A 12,911-nucleotide genomic window follows, 5' to 3' on the forward strand; every position below is an offset into this window, starting at 1 on the left:
TCGCCCCGGGGCCCTAATTAATGGACACGCATGCATTCAGTCTGGGTGGCCCTGTCAGGCTTTTATTTTTTAAAAACTCTCCCTGTGTGGGGTTAAATGCTTCCAATGGAGCAAAGGATTGCGCTAGTCCTACGAGTTCTTCTTTCGCCTCTCCACTCGCATCTTACCGCAGATTGCAGACCGTAGGGATCGTAGGGACTCTGGCACTGAATGAGCCCATTGTTCACGCTCCCCCCCAACCAAAACTCAGCCGCCTGTGCAAACTGATCGCAGACACCCTCCCCCCCCCCCCCCCCCCCCCCCCCCCCCCCAACACAGACGGCTTTGTCTAACATTTGGCCCCTCGCAGGGCTCTCTGAAGATTTGGAAAAACGAGAGGGGAAAGTTGTCGTAATCTTCCCATATATGGGTGCAGGGAGTTTATGCATCAAGTTTTAATCCCTGGTCACCATCAAACAAATCGGCGTCCACTGGATGTGTGGCGGCTTTGTGTTGCTGCCGCGTTTAATGTCAGCTGGTCTTTGAACCCGAGCTTGAGGCAGAGAACAGCGAGAACAACAAGAGCCTGCAAGGGGCAATAATCATGATGACGATTGTGTCGAATTTGTGCCAATGGCGGATTTGCGGTCTGTGTGATCTAATCACAGTTATGTCAGGAAAAAGGAATCGAGGATAAGCCACAAAAACCGAACGTGAAGTACAAAACAAATTCTTCTTTGTGATCAGAGTGGCGGAGGGTAAAATCCGATTTTCTGTACAACTAAGCGAGATTTTATTTTCCGTGCCAGTACAATTACCTTAGAACAGGAGTCTGCTGAGTCCATTGAGTGAAATGGATTATTTGTATGGTTGATGTGTCTGTGGCCCCCAAATTGTTGTGTATATGGGGCAATCCTTTGGTTGGGGTCAGCTGGTACAATTTAGCTCTGGGTGACCCCCTATTGATAAGACATCCAGCACATTCCATCTCACCTTATCTGACAGTTCCCATCTGTTTATTTTGCAGGACGTGTCTGGGGGCCCGGGACCCCTACTGTGGGTGGGACAGTAAGAAGAAGCGCTGCACCACCCTGGAGGACAGCTCCAACATGAGCCTCTGGTTCCAGAACATCACCGAGTGCCCGGTGAGTGATGACATCAGAGTGCCAAAGATCTGCCATGTAGGGAAAAAATGAAATTCTATAATATACGGTGGGAAATAATAATGAGTATGAGCACACGACTGATTCTATACAATCAGAAATAATAAGAGATCTCATACAGTTGGAAATCTGTTGGTTGACCATAACAGAGGCGCTCAGCCAACTAACTGATTACCGATTAGTGGATATTGCACATAAAGTTACCAATCTGCATTCAGTAGAAAGTTGCATTCAGCAGAAAGGTGCCCAGAAAGACTAAGAAGTTGCCCAGCGTACCACACATTGCTGCAGAAATATTAAATGTGTGTGGGTGGGGGGCTCTCTGTGTCCCCCTCTCAGTGGCTGAACAGAATGTGAGCAGAGGGGACATCAAGAGCAAGAATTCTGCATAAAGGGTTGCAGGAGGGCAGAAAATTTAGTATAAGGCTAAGATGGAGAACATGGGGACGCAACACAGGGACACAACCTCGGGACACCACATGGGAACACCACATGGCTACACCATGACACACCACAGGAACACGACATAGGGACCCCAAACCAGCAGTAGGAGAGATCATAACTAACCACAGAAAGTGTTCTTTTACCTAAAGAGTAGTTGGTGGTGGGCACAGACTTCAGGCAGAGGTAAGTAGCCATTCTACAGTAGGTGAATGTCCTCATGCAAGGTTAAATTAAATCCCCTCCCCTCCATTGCCTGTCATTGACACCAATGCTCCCTTTCAGGTCAGAAACCTAACAGTGAATGGTGGACTGGGCGCATGGTCATCATGGCAGCCGTGCCAACACTCGGACGGAGATTCCTTTTGCCTCTGCCGCTCCAGAAACTGCAACAACCCCCCTCCGCGGTGTGGTGGGAGAGACTGTGAGGGCCCCCGGATAGAAATCACCAACTGCTCCCGGTAAGTTTAACATTTGTTGTGTAACTTTACCATCTCCAGGAATAAATGTCCGGAGGGTGTCACAAAACAGCTACAAAAAGACTCTGCCTTTTTTAAAAAATACCCCAGAGCTCCAATCAGTGACTTGATGATGTCATCAGTCTGCTGCAGGCAAGAGGAAGCATTTCCTCAGTCTCCACTCTCCCAGTGATCAGACTGCAACATATCTGCTAGAATATCAGACCAGGACATAAATGGTGACCCCAGTTGATGCCCAAACAATGACAGTGCCATTCTTTTGGAGAGAAAAGCAGATGAAGTATTGTGAGGGAAGATCTGTGACCTCTGCAAGGTAATCAATATTTGGAAGATTTACACCAACAAAAAGATAATTGGTGACAGGTCCTCTTTATTAATGATTTGTACAGCGGGGTCCAGGATATCTTCTCCCATCACATTGATAAAACAAAAGCCGAGTGAAAGAGATTCACTCCTTCTTGTTATTTTACATTTTTATTAAGCAGGAGAATTACAGAAGATCCAAAAAAACAGAAGAGGAGGAAAGTTTATATCTGGCAAATGGTTTTCATTGTAGATGCAGCACTGAAAATAAATGGGGAGGGGTTGCAAGGGATGGGGGGCTGCTACTGCCTCGGTGTTCTGTGTACAGCACCGCGGTATATGTCAGAGCTAAATAAATGTATAATATTTGTGTGTGTCTGTGGGGGAGCATTAGAGTGTCAGCTCTTCTGTACAGAGACTGATGGAACTGTCTCAGTGTGCTGTGTACAGCACTGAGGTATATGTCAGAGCTATAAAAATATAAAAAAGGGAAAATAATGATTCCATGGGATTTGAAGTTCTTATTATGAAGTCACGGAGTTTATGGGAGCTCTGAAAATTTCTGATTAATGCAACAAAACTCCAGGAGTTGCAAATACTGCATCACTACATCTACCGAAATAATATTTGTAATGGGAGTGTTCCAAGTTTGCAGGATCATCCAGGTTCTTCGATGATAGCCTATCTTCTCCAGTCTTGGAGAGCTTTAATAGATCAGGCCCATAGTGCTGTGTGTATAAGTGATCAGATCTTAAAATTCTGTCCAGAATAAAATGTTCAGAAGGGCAGAATATTGAGCACATGTGTTTCAGTACTTTGGGACTCCCAGGTGATTATTAGCTGGTTATTGATCAGAATATTGGTCTGACTGAGCGGTATCTGAACTTTTGGAGTCTTAGTAAAGCTGCAGAAGGAGCCAATTTTGATGAAGAAGGGAAATATATCTTCTAATAATTCAAAATAATTTAAAACTTGAATGAATAGAAAATATGGGATTGCCCCAAAAATTGTGGAAAGTGAATCTTTGGATGGTGAATTAGGACACCAGAATCTCTACTGATGGATAATTCTCAGAAAGGATTGTATTAAGGCTTGAATAGTCCTTTCCCATGCAGAAGAAGCTTCTTGGCGAAACGCATCGGGCTGCAGATCATTTTGGATTTTTGGACTTTATTTTTCTCCCCTTCATCATTCACTCTGTAAGTGTTAGGAGTAACTTCTATAATTGGCGGGTGTTGGGGAGCAGCGTGAAGGATTTCAATTAGGGGTACGTACTGGGTAGGTGAATTAAAGGTTCATTTTCTGGGTTAGGGATTGTTGAGGATAGGTGAAGGGTTATTTTTAGGGTTGGTTTGTGTTGGGGGGGTCAGAGGCAGGGAGGAAGGTTTGGGTGCTGATTCAGGTCTGGTGGTACCTGGAGTTTTGTATACAGCTGTCTGATGTCCCAATCTGCGATATTCAGGGAATATGCTGAGGGCGATCCCATGTAGTTTTTATTTCTCATTAACTGCAATGGTCCGGTGACTGGGGAATGTATTGACCTTGTGCCCCGCATTCTGTGCTCCTTTCGGGGTCGCTGCTATCTGAATTTTATGTTCAGGAAGTGAATTTGGCAGATTTTGCTATTTGATGAACATTTTGTATGTAAATATAATGATTTCCCCGCTGGATGCTGCACCGGATTTTATTATCTGTGAGGTAAATACGAAGTGCATGGTAATCTGCGATCTCTGCCTGCCGCGTTCCGGGTTCACAGAGGTGCCCGGCTGGAATGTAAACAGACGTCTGTGCCAAGCTGAGCTGCCATCACATATGGATCTGGTTAGCGGGACTCCGCGCGCTCAGGAAATGGAGATTTTTTTTTCTTGTGTTCACTATTCATAGTCTGACACCTCCAAGCCGCGACTGCCAGACGTGTCACCGTAGGAAGGGGCTTCACACACAACGAATTTCTGCAGAATCAGCCAACTGCACATCTGGTACCCAGCGGCTGAGCAATGCCAGACACCACTGCCGGGGCCGAGATGGTTAACAACCATCGGATACATCAGATTACACCTCGGATATGCTGTGCAAAAAGTAATTGAATTCCTTCATACATTTCTATAAGCTGCTGAATAATACAAAACACGGCGCATTGTTTTTTCAGGATAATCGTATTTTTATAATGGTGATTTCTTGCACTGTGAAATAAATCACCAATATTATTGAAAAGATCATTCAATTAAAAATCAAAAGTCACTCTGAGATGGGATACGGGCCAGTTAGGTCCATTAAAGCTGGCATTTATAAAGTATTGAAAGGCTTAGCTGGCTGACTGAAGCTGGCCTGGCATTTACCTGACCTCACCAACTCACCCAGCTCTAGGGAGGGAAGAATGGGGATTTAGTTGGCCTCTGACCCCCAACCCTCCGACTGTGTCAGTTTACAGATTAAGCTGCGTAGGAAGGAATTAATAATTTAGGATGAAGGTTACATGATTCAAATCTTGCACCCACTCAGACATGATTGGTCCTCTTTAGAGCCTGGTATTTAGGTTCAGAGTTTGGTTTGTGGTAAATTCGAGGTTAGTCACAGGTCAGGCGCTATATAGAGATCTCATCTCATGCGTTGACCATTTGTGATTGGTCCCATATTCCATGGCTGTCTGTTGGGCTCGGGAGTGCAGATTATTTAATATTCTATAATTGGGATACAAAGTATTTCATTCTGGCCCCAACATTACAGAACCCCAAGTGTCAGCCGGCACCCTGTAAATGTAAAACGCGTCAGGCACCCAGCTGCACGATGAGAGGGTCGCTCCCCAAAGTGGACAGTTTAGTTGCTGCTAAAGTTGTAACTTCTGCTTAATGCTGCAAGTTGCCCCAATGTCCTCTTTGGTGCAGACTATTCCTAACACAGAATAACCCCTAACACTTCACCATCCCCCCACCTGATCCCACATGTAGTCCAATCCCCAAATGCATCCCTTACCCTTGTTCACCCCCTTTATCCTTCCTATTTTCCTAACACTTAAACCTCCCCCTAACACCAACCTAGCCTTTTGGAGCCCTTCAACTGTCCCAACCCTAGAACAAGAGTTTTGTTTCATGCAGTGTACATTTTTTTTTTTGCAAAATTGCGAAATCCAGTGTCCTTGTAACTTCCTGGGTGCTGAACCTAAACCTCAAACAGTGTTATCAGCCCCTCCCAGCTATCTTCTGTGAACTACCACCACCCTACAATATGGAGTAAATGAGGAGTTCTGTAGTTCTGTATTAGGTTAACAACACAGCTGTGTGTGTTGTCATCTCAAGACAGGAAGTCTGTTACTGGCAGGATCAGGTGAAAGTAAAGGCAAAGAAAACTAATGCAGCTGCCACATGTAGGGACTGGTGAGCTGCAATATCTCATAGTTTTTTGGGGGTTTTGATGCATTTTGTAACAATTCAGGGACTTTTCTTCTCAGATTTTTTTCACTTTCCCAAATTCTTTAGTGCAATGAAGGAATTAATCAGGGAAAGTGAAATCACACAGGCTGCAGGCGTCATGGCTCAGCATTCACAATGGGGGCCCGGAGTGTTAGTTTTATGTGTTTGCTTACAATGCAGATTTTATGCTAATTCAGCGCTAATGAGTCTCTGTCAGTCTGGGGCCCCGGCACACTCGCAGCCCTCCCCGCCACAACCGCATTAATGAAGCCTCAACCTGAATTGTTCCTGGAGGTGTCATGTAAGAAGGAAATCAAAATATTACTCAGATAGTGAAGAGATTAAATTATTATTATTATACAGTTTTTATATAGCTCTGACATATTAGGTAGCGCTGTACAAAGTCAATAGCCATGTGACTAGCTGGCCCTCAAAGGGCTCACAATCCAATGTCTCCCCATAGTCACATGTCATTATTACAGTCCACAGGGCAAATTTGGGGGGAAGCTAATTAACCTAACTGCATGTTTTTGGAATGAAATATCTTGTAGAGTTTTTACCTGCGCATCCCACATTCCCTGCCCTGGCACAGCACTTACAGTAAGTGGGGAAAGGTGGCACGGTTCAGGGCGGGCAGCTGATTGCACATCTTTCAAGTTCCCTAAGAATGGGTTAAACCTAAATTGTGAACCCAATAGTGCTGGTGCAGTGCAGGTCACAGATATTGGGAGTCTGAAATGTTTGGAAATAAAGTATAGTTTCATTGGAGGATTTTCTTTATAAATGAAGAGTTTTTTTGCTTGATGAATATGAGTATGATGATGAGGGTGATGATGATGAGTTCCCCCGATGATGTGCAGTGCTGTCTTTTTGGTGGAGTCCATACTGCAATTAGGCTCCTCTTATATCAGGGCCACCCTCAACCCATATAGGGGATGAACATGATGTTTAGAAGAAAAAGAGCCAAACTGATGAGGTGTTTAGGTGCAAATGATCATCTTTTATCCCAGTTTGATGCTATTAGTTTTTCAGGTATCAAAATCTCCCTTCTTTAGTGCCTGACTGTCCAAGAGAATAATTGACTCAACTGTGTAAAGTACAGCAGCTAAGTCCCAGTGTGCCCACTTTTCTAATAATGAAGATTATATGTAAATTATTGCTACTAAACAGGATTTAAATAGCGCCAACATATTACACAGCACTGTACATTAAATAGGGGTTGCAAATGACAGACAGATACAGACAGTGACACAGGAGACCAGAAGGTCTGCCACAGGACTGCCCAGAAGAGCTTACAAACTAGGAGGTAGGGGACGTATCACACAATATGAGCAAACATCATATGTAAATGATGTGTTAAGCATCTGTATTCATCATATGGTTGTATTTTACACGGCTGAATTCCTCAGTACAACAGATCTGCATGAAGGTTCAGGTGATGAGATGCCAGTATAGGGCATTATGAATATTCTCAACTATAAACCAACCTGAATATAAATTCCGGTACTTTTTTCCTTTGCCTGAGAACGCTTGACTCAAGTATAAACCTAAGGCCTTATAAGATTTTGGATAAAAAAAATCATGGTTCATACTCAACTATATACAGAATGATGTGAACTATCCTATAAATGACCTAATAAGTTCAGGTGCCTCCAGTGAAGGGCCCTGGTAATCCTCCATCATACAAAGACATTGTAGACAATTGTGCTCTTCCAGAATTGTGGTCACAGTTTGGTGAAGACCCTTTTCTGTTCCCCCATGACTGTGCCCCGGGGTACAAAGCCAGCTCCATAATGACATGGTGACACCAGTTTGGTGTGGAGGACTGTGAGTGTCCTGCACAGAGCCCTGACCTCACCCTACCGAGCACCCTTGAATGGAATTAGAATGGTGAGCCAGGTTTTCTCATCCAACATTAGCATCTGACCTCATAAATGGGGCAAACCCCCACCATCCGTACCTGACCTCACCAATAAGGGCGCAAATCCCCACATACACCCTCCAAAATCCAGTGGAAAGCCTTCCTAGGAGAATAAAAGATGTCTTAGCTTTAAATTGACTAAACTCCATTAATGAGCATGGTGGTGGGTATTGTGGGTGGGGGGGATCCATGTTATTTTTCATGGTTTTGGATTAGAATGTACAACATGCCCATACGTTTGTGATGGTTGGGTATCCGCAGACTTTTGGGCACATTGCCCCTAACTTATTAAAGCTCTTCAAGACTGGAGAAGATAGACTATCATTGGAGAACCTGGGTGATCCATCAATCCTGGAATCCATCTGGTACAGGATTGAAAACATTTGCCAACAAACAGCAAATGATTTTTAGGAATTTCATTGAAATAGGTTGGGGTGAATATGAAGAATTTACTGTTCTCCTTCTAATCAGCTCTGGTTTTGGGTGCTGTATTTTAGTTTTGTGTAAATCCGAACTCAATATAATATATTTTTATTATACTTTTGTTCTATTCTGTCTGTTCTATCATCTCCTCTCTTTTCTAGATGCAGCACTCTAACAATGGCGATTTTTGTTTCTCCCTCTAGCAATGGTGGTTGGACACCTTGGTCCTCCTGGGCGCAATGCAGCACCTCCTGTGGCATCGGATTTCAGGTTCGGCAGAGGACATGCAGTAACCCTGCCCCGCGCTTCGGAGGGCGAGTTTGTGTTGGACAGAGCAGAGAGGAGCGGTGAGCCCCCCATTCACATTTTCGTCCATCACAGCCCGTAGGCGGTTAATCCTCCATGCACTCAGTGCTTTTACAATAATTGGTTGTCGCGGTGTTACCGTGCAGCAGTTTAGGCGCTCGCCAGTGTTTGTGCTGCCTGTTTGGTTATTAATTATTCAGCGTCTTAAGCTGAGAACAGCTCGGAGATTGTATCATTATAGAGATCTGTTCCCTTGTCCGTAAAATCTACGGATAACCAAGAACTCCCTGAATGGCGCAGCGCCGCCAACTCCCCCGCACTCAGCACTTTGTTTTTATTGGGTTTAACTGATCGCTTCAGTCCTGCGAGTCCCCGGCAAGTGTCAGCTAAGTGCCAATTTCAGGCAGAGAGTTCATTCCAGAACAGTAAAGTGAGCTACTGCGGGCTAGGGAATAGAATGATATTGCCGCGTGTTGGTGTGGCTGCATGCGTCAGACATGACATGCTTTAATGATCACTGCCTAATACTTATCTTATCATGGCAGCGTTTGCCTAAGAATCTTTTATAAATACATTGCTACTATTTTATATTTTCTTATTTTGGGAGTAGCTCTTTCCAGTGGTTGTTTGTATTTCAGGCAGTGCAGTCAGTAGCCCAACTGAATATTAATGTGAAATCATCTGCATAGATTGCTTGCTGTATTCTTTGTGGATAGACATAACTAGAGAGGAACACAAAGATGCAGTAAATGCACAGCTGAAAATTGCTTTGAAGAGAGGGCTCTGTGGTTGGTGGTGTGACCCTCTATGCAGCCATATGGAATATCTGTACTGTATACCTGGAAATGTTTACACATTGCTTGTCACAAGTCTAATGCTAGGTCTCCTGATAGCCATGCTAGAATATTTTTGGTCACGCTTTAGGATGCCGTATTTGCTACCTTGGTGAAGCTTTATACCCCTGTGATTTGGTAGCACTTTTGCATGTCTTTCCCCCAGACGGTGATGCAGATTCTGGCGGTTTGTCAGATTCTCCAGCACAGCGGATGACTGCCATGTAATGCGGATGTCGCAGGTTCTGATCCCAGTGACTCCGCCGTGCTGCGTACATCTGATAACGGAGATGATTAATTTACCTCTAGTTTCCTAATTAGAGATTTGCAGGATATTTAACCCCCGGCAGACATCTTCTCTGTCCCGACCTTTCACCTGGATTTCAGATGTAAGCTCAGAGAGCGCTGAGTTCGTCAATAATCTGTTAAATTGTTAAATGTGCTAATTCAGCCCGCTCTCTGCCCTCACTCATTATCAGGTCAGACGGATGCACTGTGCTGTGTCTCAGGGTAAAAAATTGTGACCTTTACTCTGCTATTCACCAGTCTGGGTGTCTGCTGATTAGAACCGAGTCTGGGCTGGTATTATTGGGTCATTGTGACCTTCCAGTGTTGGAGGTACTACAAGAACCAGCATGTCGGCTCTGCATACCCCAAAGCTTGTGAGATTGCAGTTTTTAGACTTTGCTCAGGCACGTGGTATGCAAGTGGGTAGCACCCTGCCCATGCACTAGGATCCCAGGTTTGAATTGCAAACAAGGCTCCATCTGCATGGAGTATGTTCTCCTGACATGTCATACTGGTAGTCAGTAATACGTCTTTCTCCATTGCATGACAGGTGCACTTTAGAAGTAACCAGGTTAAACTTCCTCTGGTATCAGACAGGAAGATATCTGGCTTCCAGATCTTTACTGATATTTCTCCTTCCAGGTTCTGCAACGAGAACAACCCCTGCCCGGTCCCCATCTTCTGGTCCTCCTGGGGTTCATGGAGTAAGTGCAACGTGGACTGTGGAGGTGGCATCCACACCAGACAGCGGACCTGCGAGAATGGAAATACCTGCCCTGGCTGCTCCCAGGTGTGTATGCCATCCTTTGGGGCATTCCTCGCCCCCATCTGACCTGAGACCAGGACAGGACCCCCAACCAAACTTAGACCAGGACACACTCCTATCCGACCTGAGACCAGGACACGCCCCCTTATGACCTGAGACCAGGCCAAGGCCTGCAAATGACGGGTCAATTGTCCTGGCATAGAGAAAGCTGAAGATGATTAGCATATGAAGACACATGTGACCATGGCCAGCATCAACCAGGGGGCGTTGGCCATGTTGAGGACCAATGCCCATAGCTCTGCTCTAGGCTTCTTGGTGTCTCCACTATGACTGGTCCTCATCCTCATAACCAGTAACAATCAGGCCAATGACATGAAATGATTTAAGATTGATTCATTCAGGGCAAGTAATGTCCTCAGATTCATTGGTCTGATTTTATTGGTTAGGTCCATCCATAAATTTGCTGCCTTTTTATCTCAGCCTTGGAGAACCTCCATCTAATATCCGTTACCCCGGAATAACCAAATTGTCTGCATTACAGGAATTCAGGACGTGTAACCCCGAAGCGTGTCCAGAGGTACGCAGAAACACGCCTTGGACACCGTGGATGCCGGTCAATCTCACGCAGAGCGGAGCACGCCAAGAACAGCGATTCCGATATACCTGCAGAGCACAGCTGTCAGACCCCCACATCCTGCAGTTTGGGAGGAAGAAGATAGAAACCCGATTCTGTGCAACTGACGGTTCGGCGGTCTGTGAGACTGATTGTACGTTTGTATCCAACCCGGAAAGTTATAAAATGATAACCCTTAGGTTATCATTTCATAACTTTCTCTGTCAGACCAGCTGAAAGAATAAAAATATCCATGCAGATCTTCCAACAACCCAAAACAGATCCCAACCCCACCATCAGGGGTAACTGTGCTGAATGTGCCATACAAGAAGAAATAAATCCTTAATGACCCCTAGGGGCCACCAGCTGAAATTCCTCAATCCAAATATTTCCATGTTTGGTAATTATAACTCTGGACCTGGTGTTCTAGTTGTCTCCTCACAAGCAGGAGCAGATTGTGTCCCCTGGGCTTCCTTTCTGGGATTTTCTGACCACATAGGGGGTTTATTTCAGTCTGTAGGTGTTCAGAGGGCTAAAAATCTGCACTGCTAAGACAGATAAACCAATAATTCCTAATGCACAGGGGGTTGATTTCACTTTTTAAGCAGCATTCCAAGTAGGACCCCCCATGCCAGTTCCTTCTCCTATTCCAGGTCCTTTCTGTATCCCGGGCCCCATAGCAGCTGACTGGGGTGCCTTGGCCATAGTTACACCGCTGCTTACAAGTTCTAGAGGTCACATTATCACCCCGTCATGTAATTTGTTTGTCTTTATTAATCCCCGTCATGTGACTTTGTAGTCCAGAAGTTGCAGATTTTGTGGGTCCAGCACTGTCTGTATAGTGATGATCCTCTCTTGTTGCCCCTCCAGCTTTGGTCGATGATCTCATGCGGAATGGTAAGAGTCCGGCTCGCACAGTCAGCGGTGGCTGGAGTCCATGGGGAGCCTGGTCTACCTGTTCCAGAGATTGTGAATTAGGGTTCCGATCCAGAAAGCGGTTCTGCAACAATCCAGAACCCCGAAACGGAGGACTTCCCTGTCCTGGATCTGCCAGCGAATTCCAGGACTGCAATTCCCAACCCTGTCCAGGTGAGCGAAGAGCCAATCATTGTCCGGGGGGCTTCCATAACTTTCCACCTGTTCTGTCATTGCTTCACCAAGCTACACATACAATGGGAATTTGGGGACAAATCATTTGCTGCTCCACTAGGGGGCGATGCTTAAGGTGGAACTATAAGTAAAATGGTTTTTAATTTTTTGGTGGATCAGAAGGGTAACATTTTTGGTTACTGCTGGTAAATTTAGGCACATCTGGGATAACCTGAGGTCTTCACCCATTGTTTTTTTTTTTTAAATGAAAATCTATTAGACCCCTGGGGTCTTTTTCTGCCCTCACATCTTTTGTGCTGATTTTGTCACCATAGGGGAGATTTCCCACCATCTCCTGTTGTGTAACCAGGACAGGATGTGACCCATAAATGATATTGTTGTCCCTGTTTTCTCACTTCCTCATTTCTTATCCCAACACACAAAGTTTTTCTCTGGAGTTTGACTTTAATTTGGCAAAATAATTTATCTGACATTCATAGAAGAAAAGAGAAACTTTGCATTAAAGGGGGAGCTCCTCTCTAAATGTCATTATTGATGCCTTTGAAGTGGAGTTTGTATTCTGATATAAAAGCTCCTTTGTGCAGGGACTGAAATCCTCTTGTTTTCTGCGGAAGACGATGTGATGTAATTATAGCTCTGCCATATAATGTGGCATGTGAGATCAAAGAGCCCGAAAGCCTATTTTTGGGCTGTAACAATATTTGGGGGGGTGGGGGGCAGTTTGTAGCTGTCTGGCTGCTTTGGATGTAGTAGTTGGATTGCAGGGTGTGCTGGGACTTGCAGTGCTGTTGCGCTTATCTGATAGCTGCAAGAATTTAAATCCTGAAATTCAAAATTCATATTCAGGGCTTTGCAGAAGTGTAATCTGCTTTTATT

At 44.9% G+C, this 12,911-nt stretch overlaps 1 protein-coding gene across 2 annotated transcripts in view; it reads left to right on the forward strand.

Moving 5' to 3' along the window:
• The window catches only part of SEMA5B (semaphorin 5B), a 165,890-nt gene that overhangs the window by 133,010 nt on the left and 19,969 nt on the right, over positions 1-12,911 (forward strand). For both annotated transcript variants that reach the window (XM_072417908.1, XM_072417909.1), the window contains exons 13-18: positions 1,007-1,124; positions 1,869-2,044; positions 8,323-8,466; positions 10,189-10,336; positions 10,854-11,079; positions 11,796-12,014. In XM_072417908.1, the coding sequence (XP_072274009.1) occupies positions 1,007-1,124; positions 1,869-2,044; positions 8,323-8,466; positions 10,189-10,336; positions 10,854-11,079; positions 11,796-12,014 (1,031 nt within the window). The remainder of the gene's footprint in view (positions 1-1,006; positions 1,125-1,868; positions 2,045-8,322; positions 8,467-10,188; positions 10,337-10,853; positions 11,080-11,795; positions 12,015-12,911) is intronic.

This window comes from Pyxicephalus adspersus, chromosome 7 (genome assembly GCF_032062135.1).
Source record: "Pyxicephalus adspersus chromosome 7, UCB_Pads_2.0, whole genome shotgun sequence".
NCBI lineage: Eukaryota > Metazoa > Chordata > Amphibia > Anura > Pyxicephalidae > Pyxicephalus > Pyxicephalus adspersus.